The sequence below is a fragment of the Somniosus microcephalus genome, chromosome 33, assembly GCF_052327205.1.
Source record: "Somniosus microcephalus isolate GS21.2 chromosome 33, FLI_Smic_1.0, whole genome shotgun sequence".
NCBI lineage: Eukaryota > Metazoa > Chordata > Chondrichthyes > Squaliformes > Somniosidae > Somniosus > Somniosus microcephalus.
Genome location: NC_141019.1, coordinates 13744374 through 13756480, shown reverse-complemented (window position 1 = coordinate 13756480; position 12107 = coordinate 13744374). Strand labels below are relative to the sequence as shown.

The window sequence follows — 12107 nt, the reverse complement described above, 5'->3', positions numbered from 1 at the left end:
TCTGCCGAGGTGTGATAAATGGCAGTTGGAAAGGTTACCTGTAAACATCTGACATGGTTCCCTGACTATATAAGCTGTGTCTTTATGCATTTCTCCACTTCACCTGAAGAAGGAGCAGCGCTCCGAAAGCTTGTGATTTCAAATAAAGCTGTTGGACTATAACCTGGTGTTGTGTGACTTCTTACTTTAATATCCCACCCAGTCTAATCCCACCCTCCCCCTCAATCCCCATACCCTTTAATATCCCACCCAGTCTAACCCCACTCTCCCCTCACTCCCCATACCCTGTAATATCCCACCCAGTCTAATCCCACTTTCCTCACTCCCCATACCCTTTAATATCCCACCCAGTCTAATCCCACTCTCCCCATACCCTGTAATATCCCACCCAGTCTAATCCCACTTTCCTCACTCCCCATACCCTTTAATATCCCACCCAGTCTAATCCCACTCTCCCCATACCCTGTAATATCCCACCCAGTCTAATCCCACTTTCCTCACTCCCCATACCCTTTAATATCCCACCCAGTCTAATCCCACTCTCCCCCTCACTCTTTAATATCCCACCCAGTCTAATCCCTATGATAAATTGACCCTTAGTGTTAGGGGGATTAAATACGTGGGGTTACGGGGATGGGGTGGGATATGTGTCGGTGCAGGCTCGATGGGCCGAAATGGCCTCTATCTGCACTGTGGGGTTCCTGTGATTTCCTGTGATTTCCTCACTCCCACATCTTATTGCAGGATTTATAGACTCGGCTACTGCTAGAAACAACTTGCCGTGAACACGAGAAAACATCCCAAACAGCCAGAATGTGCATATGTGCCAGTGAAAACTAGCTGCATACTTGGAGAACGAGAGCCTTGCGACACAAGTGTAATCTCGAAGAGGTCCAGAGGACCCATGGCCTAATCCAGGGTGTCTAACTTGAGGCTCCTGAAGCCGAGTACTCTAGCTGTTGAAGCCCAGTTACTCACTGGCTCCTATTCCTGATCACCATTTCTGGCTCCTGTTTATAAAGTTAATAGCATGGACATTGGGCCGGGACATGATCAAGCTCAGCCGAGATTCTCTTGACTGTGGAATAGCCGGACAAATCTCACCATCTCAGCTCACAATGACTCACTTGGGCAGGATACCGGAGGGCTCCTCGAGCCTGCTGAACTGTACAGCGAGGAATTAGCAGAGCAAGTTAATCACCTTTTTAAAAAAAATCAAAACATTCAGAGCTCCTGCCCAAGTTAGGCTCGTATTGCACGAGGTCAAATTAGGTTACCGTGGTGACCGCTGAAAGAAAAGCTAGCAAAAATAACTGCCAGATGTGGGGTGAAGCCTGGCATCGTGCCAGCGGTGCAGAATCTGTGTCAACAGGCGCGAGAGATTTCTGGGGGAGGAGTTGGCAGGGAGGCAGTGAGACACTGCCAGGCACAGCACTGTGTGTGTGTATATAGTGGGAGGGGGTGGGGAAGAGAGGAATGTGTGAACGACTGCATGGGAATGTGCCCTGTATCACGGTATCTATTGTCACTGGATCAAAGCTGGTGTAGGACAGTTATTTTAAACAGGAATCAAGATTATAAAGATCCAACACAATTGTCTCATATTAATGACCTGGACTTGGGTATACAAGGCATAATTTCTAAGTTTGCAGATGATACTAAACTCGGAAATATAGTAAACAGTGAGGAGGATAGTACCAGACTTCAGGAGGACATAGACAGACTGGTGAAATGGAGACTCACAGCAGATGAAATTTAATGCAGAGAAATGCAAGGTGATACATTTTGGTAGGATGATGTAAAACTACTGGCTGGCCAACTTTAACACCCAAAGCTGAGCATGCAGGATAAATACAACACCTAGAATTAGTAACTTCAGACTAAACAGGACCTTAAATGGGGATTAACAAATAAAAAAAATAAAAATGAAAAATTACCTCTACAATTTCCGCAACAAGAAAAAAAGGGGTTGACTCGAATTAATATAGGAACATGCAGCAACTTGTTAAAAGAACGATCAGCTGCAGACAGCGAAGAGAACAGTTAAACTCTCAGGATTACAATTAGCAGGCAGTCAGGGTGAGTTAAGAACCATAAAAGATGCAACCAGGCTGAAAACAAAGGTTGCGCTGAAGACAGCAAACGTTCTGAATGATTAGCGCTTCCAGACATTCACAAGGGAAGGTATGAGCAACATAGCCTCCCTAAACAAACAGAGATAACCTGGGCAAATGAGTTGGAAGTGCTAGTCAGAAAACAGAGAGTTATCTCAAGAGTGCTGAGAGACACCAGAGAGGAGACTAGAGAGACAATCATTAGAGAGTCAATGGACATTGGGGAGGGGCCAAAGATGACAGATTCTGGCTTTCCGATGTTGCGCTGGTGAATGTTAGATCATGCAGGACTTAATCTATGTTGGAAACACGCTAACGTGGTGCTCAGATTCAAAAAGGACAGACAACAGACCCATTAGTCTCCCTTCCATTCAGTGTAAACTAACAGAATTGATCATCAGGAGTAACCTCAAGGATTAACCGTACAATAAACCTACTAAACAGCAGTCAGCACGGAGTCAGAATGGAAAGATCATGCCTGACCAACCTCCTTGGCTTCTTTGAGGAAGTGACAGCCCAAGTGGACTGTGGAAAGCCCTTGACCTCCAGAAGGCTTTTAACAAAGTTCCACATGAAAGGCTGTTAGTTAAATTCGCTGTAAGGATTCAGGGTAAACCCTGGGAATGGATAATAAACTGGCTGAAGGGTAGGAAACAATGAGCACTTGTCAAGAGGAGTTGGGTGAGCAGGAAGGTAGTGAATGGGATGCCTCAGAGATTGATGTTGGGACCACTACTGTTCCTAATTTAGATCACTGAATCAGAAACTCAATGCACATTAATAAAATTTGCAGAGAATATCATACTAGGAATCAAAAGGAGGCAACTTAGCTCAAGTTGGACAAAATATGTACATGGGCACAACAATGACGGATGAAATTTAATGCGGACAAGTGTAAAGTATTGCACATAGGAAGGAACAATGGGCAACACATGTACTCCATGAATGGTGTGGAAATAGCAAGGGATGAATCTGAAAGAGACCCTGGAGTCTCAGTAAACTCAACACGTCCAACCAATTCAGAGCAGCAATCAAAAAAGGCATTCGGATGTTGAACTACAGCAGGAACAATAGAATACAAGTCAGAGGAAGTCATGCTCAAACTGTAGAGAGCTCTGGTCAGACCCACCTTGAGCACTGTGTCCAGTTCTGGTCAGACCCACCTTGAGCACTGTGTCCAGTTCTGGTCAGACCCACCTTGAGCACTGTGTCCAATGCTGGTCAGACCCACCTTGAGCACTGTGTCCAGTTCTGGTCAGACCCACCTTGAGCACTGTGTCCAGTGCTGGTCAGACCCACCTTGAGCACTGTGTCCAGTTCTGGTCAGACCCACCTTGAGCTCCGTGTCCAGTTCTGGTCAGACCCACCTTGAGCACTGTGTCTAGTTCTGGTCAGACCCACCTTGAGCACTGTGTCCAGTTCTGGTCAGACCCACCTTGAGCACTGTGTCCAGTTCTGGTCAGACCCACCTTGAGCACTGTGTCCAGTTCTGGTCAGACCCACCTTGAGCACTGTGTCCAGTTCTGGTCAGACCCACCTTGAGCACTGTGTCCAGTTCTGGTCAGACCCACCTTGAGCACTGTGTCCAGTTCTGGTCAGACCCACCTTGAGCACTGTGTCCAGTGCTGGTCAGACCCACCTTGAGCACTGTGTCCAGTTCTAGTCAGTGAGACAGTCAAGCACTGGAGACAGTGTAGAGAAGAGCCACTGGGCTGGTCCCCAGTGTCAGGGGTCTGAGTTATGAGGAAATACTGGAGAAACCTGGGCTTCTCAAACTGAAAAGGAGGTGTCTGTGAGGCGACCTTATGGAATAGAAAACTGTTAAACTGTAAGAGTAAATTGTAAGAGTAGGACAAGGGGGCCCAGGTCCCCCCCACCCCCTCTGACACTGGCAAATCAGAAGCACCTCCGAGTCTCATCAGCTGATCACAGCCAGGGCAGGTTGAAGAGGTTGCTTCAGTTGCCCCATTATGCAGTGTAATTGGAGGACATGGGTTGAGGGAACAGAAGATAAACAGGTGCCATATAGATGCAGACCAGAGGGAAAAAATATGCTTGTTTTAAGATGGCAAATGTGCAATATCACCCAAATTATAAAGAATGAAGAGAAAAACTTGCATACTACACCTTTCATGACCCCAGGACATCCCACAGCCAATTAAGTACTTTTGAAGTGCGGTCACTGTTGTAATGTAGGAAAGATCCCACAGAACAGCAATGTGATAATGACCAGATAATTTGTTTTAGTAACGTTGATTGAGGGAAAAATATTGGTCAGGACACCAGGGAGAACTCCCCTGCTCTCCTTCGAATAGTGCCATGGGATTCTGACATCCACTTGAGAGCAGACAAGGCCTCGGTTTAACGTGTCATCTGAAAGACGGCACCTCAGACAGTGCGGCGCTCCCTCAGTACTGCGGCACTCCCTCAGTACTGCCCCTCCGACAGTGCAGCGCTCCCCCAGTACTGCCCCTCCGACAGTGCAGCGCTGCCTCAGTACAGCCCCTCCGACAGTGCAGCGCTCCCTCAGTACTGCGGCACTCCCTCAGTACTGCCCCTCCGACAGTGCAGCGCTCCCCCAGTACTGCCCCTCCGACAGTGCAGCGCTCCCCCAGTACTGCCCCTCCGACAGTGCAGCGCTGCCTCAGTACAGCCCCTCCGACAGTGCAGCACTCCCTCAGTACTGCCCCTCCGACAGTGCAGCACTCCCTCAGTACTGCCCCTCCGACAGTGCAGCGCTCCCTCAGTACTGCCCCTCCGACAGTGCAGCGCTGCCTCAGTACTGCACTGGTGTGTCAGCCTAGATTTTTGTGCTCCAGTCTCTGAAGTGGGACTTGAACCTACAACCTTCTGACTCAGAGGCAAGGGTGCTCTTGTAACTCCAGCATGTGAGTAATTGAGCAGCAACGTTACATAGTATTTACAGCACAGAAACAGGCCATTCGGCCCAACAGGTCCATGCCAGCGTTTATGCTCCACACGAGCCTCCTCCACCCATCAGCATTTCCTTCTATTCCTTTCTCCTTCATGTGTTTATCTAAACTCCCCTTAAATGCACCATGCCCCGAGAATGCAAGCTTTAAGAAACGCACATTTTAGCTTGCAAGCAAAAAAAAAATGCAAAATTTAAGTCACGGCTGGTCGCTGACCAACACTGTCTCCCGGTTAAAAGCAACACCTCGATATTAAAATTCTCATCCTTGTGTTCAAATGCCTCCATGGCCTCGTCCCTCCCTATCTCTGTAACCTCCTCCAGCCCCACAACCCTCCGAGATATCGGCGCTCCCCCAATTCTGGCCTCTTGACCATCCCCGATAGTAATCGCTCCACCATCGGTGGCCGTGCCTTCAGCTGCCGAGGCCCGAAGCTCTGGAATTCCCTGCCTAAACTTCTTCGCCTCGCTACCTCTGAGCAAGCTTTTGGTCACCGGTCTTAACATCTCCTTGCGGCTGGGGGTCTAGTTTGATAACACTCCTGTGAAGCACCTTGGGACGTTTTACTACGTTAAAGGCGCTATATAAATGCAAGCTGTCGTTGGTGAAATAATTAAACTCACCTCTCGCTCTGTAGGACAGCTCCTCTCTTCACCCCCCCCCCCCGCCCCCCCTTCACTTCTCGCCTCCCCCATCACAGTCCCTTCCTCAGGTCAGGGTTGTCCATTGGTCCAAATCTTCCCCTGCAACCTGTTGTGAGCGGTTCCAGACCCCTACCCCCTCAAGGCAGGTTATAGCCCCAAACAAGGAGGACTGGTTCGAGCTTTTGACCCTGCCCTCCAGGTGGGTGTCGGTCTGGATTGACATTAGGATTGCTGCCAGTCCGGTTTGGTTTTGAAATGGCCCGTCTGAAAACTTCTAAAAATATAAGCCAAATTCCAAAAGCCCGACCCTACCTATTGCCAGGTGCATGATGTGGAACCAAAACAAAAAGAGAGAAAGTGAGCAGGAGGAGCTCGCTGTGGAAGCCGGAGATACACACACGGCTCACATCGCCTGATTTTACTCCGGGTTGGGAAAAGGCTCCCAAGAACAGTGGCACTCCATGGTAAACGAGGGAAGGAGACTCTAAGTTGCATCGCTGCCGGACTGCTGGTCCCCACATCGCTGCCTTGGACCAGCAGGTCCGGCAAAGGGACTGCACTCCTCACCCGTCCTATGGAAACGTGGTCCGGAGCTCGGATCACAGCACAAACCAACAGCCTCATCTTCCCAATGGGAGTGGGAGGGAGCAACCAACGTGACAGGAAGATCGGAAAGGCGGAGGGGGATACCCCACCGTGATTAGAGAGAGAGAGTGGGACAGGACTTTTAAAAAGTTTTACAAACTACAACTGTCCTTTTAATCTAACAGAACTCACTCGCGGCTGATAGCTGTCGCCATCTGAAATGCTGGAGTCGAGCCCGCGGGTAACTAACAGGGGCAGGGCAGTGGCTGGATCTCTTCACGGTTAACATACAGCTTTTAAAAACAAACTTCCTCTTTCACGTGCACACAGGCGGCAAATAATAAACATTTACTAATCATGTTTTTTGCAACAACACTTATGCAAAGTAACAATTATGCTGTGATTAAAACTAGAAATGCATCTGGAAAATGAATAAAATATTACCGCTTTCACTCGCTCGCTTTCGCTCTTCTTTAGATGTCATTCTGCAGGATCGATAGCTGGCTTGTATCTCCAGGCCAGCGGTGATTTCAAAAGCGGCAGCTTTGCATTCTTTGCCGCCCGGAATCACTACAACTGCCAGTGTTAGTTTCAGCTCTGTTACACCACCCGTCAATTACAATCCCGCCTCCACCAGCTCTCCCCCAATCATCACATCCCAATACTCCGAGCCACCAGCTCTCCCCCAATCATCACATCCCAATACTCCGAGCCACCAGCTCTCCCCCAATCAACACATCCCAATACTCAGAGCCACCAGCTCTCTCCCAATCAACACATCCCAATACTCAGAGCCACCAGCTCTCTCCCAATCAACACATCCCAATACTCCGAGCCACCAGCTCTCTCCCAATCAACACATCCCAATACTCCGAGCCACCAGCTCTCCCCCAATCAACACATCCCAATACTCAGAGCCATCAGCTCTCTCCCAATCAACACATCCCAATACTCAGAGCCACCAGCTCTCTCCCAATCAACACATCACATTCCAATACTCAGAGCCACCAGCTCTCTCCCAATCAACACATCCCAATACTCAGAGCCACCAGCTCTCTCCCAATCAACACATCCCAATACTCAGAGCCACCAGCTCTCTCCCAATCAACACATCACATCCCAATACTCAGAGCCACCAGCTCTCTCCCAATCAACACATCACATCCCAATACTCAGAGCCACCAGCTCTCTCCCAATCAACACATCACATCCCAATACTCAGAGCCACCAGCTCTCTCCCAATCAACACATCACATCCCAATACTCAGAGCCACCAGCTCTCTCCCAATCAACACATCACATCCCAATACTCAGAGCCACCAGCTCTCTCCCAATCAACACATCACATCCCAATACTCAGAGCCACCAGCTCTCTCCCAATCAACACATCACATCCCAATACTCAGAGCCACCAGCTCTCTCCCAATCAACACATCACATCCCAATACTCAGAGCCACCAGCTCTCTCCCAATCAACACAACACATCCCAATACTCCGAGCCACCAGCTCTCTCCCAATCAACACAACACATCCCAATACTCCGAGCCACCAGCTCTCTCCCAATCAACACATCCCAATACTCAGAGCCACCAGCTCTCTCCCAATCAACACAACACATCCCAATACTCCGAGCCACCAGCTCTCTCCCAATCAACACATCCCAATACTCAGAGCCACCAGCTCTCTCCCAATCAACACAACACATCCCAATACTCAGAGCCACCAGCTCTCTCCCAATCAACACATCCCAATACTCAGAGCCACCAGCTCTCTCCCAATCAACACATCACATCCCAATACTCAGAGCCACCAGCTCTCTCCCAATCAACACATCACATCCCAATACTCAGAGCCACCAGCTCTCTCCCAATCAACACATCACATCCCAATACTCAGAGCCACCAGCTCTCTCCCAATCAACACATCACATCCCAATACTCAGAGCCACCAGCTCTCTCCCAATCAACACATCACATCCCAATACTCAGAGCCACCAGCTCTCTCCCAATCAACACAACACATCCCAATACTCAGAGCCACCAGCTCTCTCCCAATCAACACAACACATCCCAATACTCCGAGCCACCAGCTCTCTCCCAATCAACACATCCCAATACTCCGAGCCACCAGCTCTCTCCCAATCAACACATCCCAATACTCCGAGCCACCAGCTCTCTCCCAATCAACACATCCCAATACTCAGAGCCACCAGCTCTCTCCCAATCAACACAACACATCCCAATACTCAGAGCCACCAGCTCTCTCCCAATCAACACATCCCAATACTCAGAGCCACCAGCTCTCTCCCAATCAACACATCACATCCCAATACTCAGAGCCACCAGCTCTCTCCCAATCAACACATCACATCCCAATACTCAGAGCCACCAGCTCTCTCCCAATCAACACATCACATCCCAATACTCAGAGCCACCAGCTCTCTCCCAATCAACACATCACATCCCAATACTCAGAGCCACCAGCTCTCTCCCAATCAACACATCACATCCCAATACTCAGAGCCACCAGCTCTCTCCCAATCAACACAACACATCCCAATACTCCGAGCCACCAGCTCTCTCCCAATCAACACATCCCAATACTCCGAGCCACCAGCTCTCTCCCAATCAACACATCCCAATACTCCGAGCCACCAGCTCTCTCCCAATCAACACAACACATCCCAATACTCAGAGCCACCAGCTCTCTCCCAAACAACACATCACATCCCAATATTCCGAGCCACCAGCTCTCTCCCAATCAACACAACACATCTGTGGTGATTATTCCTTGATTAGTAAAAGTATTATGATTCGTTGTTTGTTAACTGCCTTGGGATATGTGTTGTAATCTCATTGGTAGTTGATGATCACATGATGTGTTGTGGCTACCTTAAATTCAGTCCTTTTCTAGCCTTAGTTGGGACTGGATGTAGAAAGATATGCTGCTAATTTTAAAGTTAATAAAGCCTAACTTTGGAAGGCAAATCTATTCTTTATTTCAACATCCAATACTCAGAGCCACCAGCTCTCTCCCAATCAACACAACACATCCCAATACTCCGAGCCACCAGCCCTCTCCCAATCAACACATCACATCCCAATACTCCGAGCCACCAGCTCTCTCACAATCAACACAAAACATCCCAATACTCCGAGCCACCAGCTCTCTCCCAATCAACACAACACATCCCAATACTCCGAGCCACCAGCTCTCTCCCAATCAACACATCACATCCCAATACTCAGAGCCACCAGCTCTCTCCCAATCAACACAACACATCCCAATACTCAGAGCCACCAGCTCTCTCCCAATCAACACATCCCAATACTCAGAGCCACCAGCTCTCTCCCAATCAACACAACACATCCCAATACTCCGAGCCACCAGCTCTCCCCCAATCAACACAACACATCCCAATACTCAGAGCCACCAGCTCTCTCCCAATCAACACATCCCAATACTCAGAGCCACCAGCTCTCTCCCAATCAACACAACACATCCCAATACTCCGAGCCACCAGCTCTCCCCCAATCAACACAACACATCCCAATACGAAGGGCCACCAGCTCTCTCCCAATCAACACATCACATCCCAATACTCTGAGCCACCAGCTCTCTCCCAATCAACACAACGCATCTGATATACCTATCAATTCATCCAATGAAAAGCAACGAGTTAAGAAAGTAACTATAGGTTTTTATTGGCTAAATAACAGAGCCCACCCTCGTGGGTGATCGGATCCAACAAGGAGGAATATCAGCCAGTCGACCACCTTTATACCTGGGCAGGTAGGTGGAGCCATGGACGGAGTCAGCAGTGGTCAGCCCAGGTATAACAGCATGACAAGAGGCGACCTCGTATAGTGATACAACAGTGTGAACAGTGATAACCATAGAGTAACGATATAACAGTGATAACTATAGTGTAACGATAGTGAACGACAAAAGTGGTTTACCACATTCACCCCTTGTTTAGATTTGAGTCCAGCGGGGTGATGTGTACTACCAGTTCTGGTATGTCAGTCTGTCCGGAGGCCTCGTAAGCCTTTCCGATCGTCGCAGCGGCGGTGTTGCATTCTCCGGTGGTGATGCTGGTGTCTGCGTGGTCGGCGAGGGCTCGTGGGGTTCTGGCATGCCGTCTACCTGAGCTGGAATCGGGGGGGGGGGGGGTGAAGGTGAAGGTGGTGTCTCCGGAATGCCTGAGGGTGCGAGGTCTCGCAAGGAGACTGTGTCCTCCCGCCCGTCTGGGTATGCCACATAGGCGTACTGAGGGTTGGCGTGCAGGAGGTTCACCCTCTCGACCAGGGGGTCCGTTTTATGGGCCCTCACGTGCTTTCGCAGCAGGACGGGCCCCGGAGAGGTCAGCCAGGTTGGTAGTGTGGTTCCCGTAGTCGACTTCCTGGGGAAAACAAACATTCGTTCATGGGGGGTGGCGTTAATGGCAGTGCAAAGTAGTGACCGGATGGAATGCAGTGCTGCCGGGAGGACTTCCTGCCAGCGGGAGGTTGGGAGGCCCTTAGACTTTAAGGCTAAGAGGACGGCCTTCCATACAGTCGCGTTCTCTCTTTCCACCTGGCCGTTCCCTCGAGGGTTGTAGCTGGTGGTCCTGCTTGCAGCAATACCTCTTGCTAGTAGGAACTGGCGGAGTTCCTCGCTCATGAAGGAGGAGCCCCGGTCACTATGTATATAGTTTGGGAACCCGAACAAGGCGAAGAGGTCGTTCAGGCATTTAATGACCGTGGTACTGGTCATGTCTGGGCAGGGGAAGGCGAAGGGGAAATGGGAGTACTCATCAACAATGTTGAGGAAGTACACATTACGGTCAGAGGACGGGAGGGGCCCCTTAAAATCGATGCTCAAGCGCTCGAAGGGGCGGGTGGCCTTGATCAGGCTTGCTCTGTCCGGCCTAAAGAAATGCGGTTTGCACTCGGCACAGGTCTGGCAGTTCCTGGTCATGGTCCTGACCTCCTCGATGGAGTAGGGCAGGTTGCGGGCCTTAATGAAGTGGTAAAGTCTGGTGACTCCGGTGTGGCAGAGGTCGTTGTGGAGGGTCTGAAGTCTATCAATTTGCGCGTTGGCGCATGTAATTCATGATAGAGCATCAGGGGGTTCGTTCAGCTTACCTGGCCGGTACAAGATATCATAATCATAGGTGGAGAGTTCGATTCTCCACCTCAAGATCTTGTCGTTCTTGATTTTACCCCTCAGCTTGTTATTAAACATAAAAGCGACCGAACGCTGGTCGGTGAGGAGGGTAAATCGTTTGCCTGCCAGGTAGTGCCTCCAGCGTCGTACAGCCTCCACAATCGCCTGGGCCTCCTTCTCGACCGACGAGTGTCGGATCTCAGGGCCCTGTAGGGTCCTTGAGAAGAAGGCCACCGGTCTCCCCTCCTGGTTAAGGGTAGCGGCTAGGGCAAAGTCGGATGCATCGCTCTCCACTTGGAAGGGGATGGACTCATCCACCGCGTGCATTGTGGTCTTAGCAATGTCTCCCTTAATGAGGGAGAAGGCAGCGCACGCTTCCTCCGTAAGGGGGAAGGATGTGGACTTCATGAGGGGTCTGGCTTTGTCCGCATAATTGGGCACCCATTGGGCATAGTAGGCGAAGAGCCCCAGGGTTCTCTTCAGCGCCTTTGGACAGTGGGGGAGGGGTAACTCCATGAGGGGGTGCATTCTTTCGGGATCGGGGCCGATGACTCCGTTCTCTACTACGCAGCCGAGGATGGCAAGGCGCGAGGTGTTAAACACACATTTCTCCTTATTGTAGGTGAGGTTCAGCCGTTGGGCCGTACGGAGGAATCTTTCCAGATTAACATCGTGGTCCTGC

At 50.1% G+C, this 12107-nt stretch overlaps 2 protein-coding genes across 3 annotated transcripts in view; both read right to left on the bottom strand.

The window, feature by feature from the left end:
- Positions 1-6946, bottom strand: part of csad (cysteine sulfinic acid decarboxylase) — a 114318-nt gene extending 107372 nt beyond the window's left edge. The window contains exon 1 of the mRNA XM_085972669.1: positions 6721-6946. Within this exon, the coding sequence (XP_085828795.1) occupies positions 6721-6760 (40 nt within the window). The 5' untranslated portion in view covers positions 6761-6946. The remainder of the gene's footprint in view (positions 1-6720) is intronic.
- The window catches only part of LOC147096970 (uncharacterized), a 1290222-nt gene that overhangs the window by 1094970 nt on the left and 183145 nt on the right, over positions 1-12107 (bottom strand). The window lies entirely within an intron of this gene.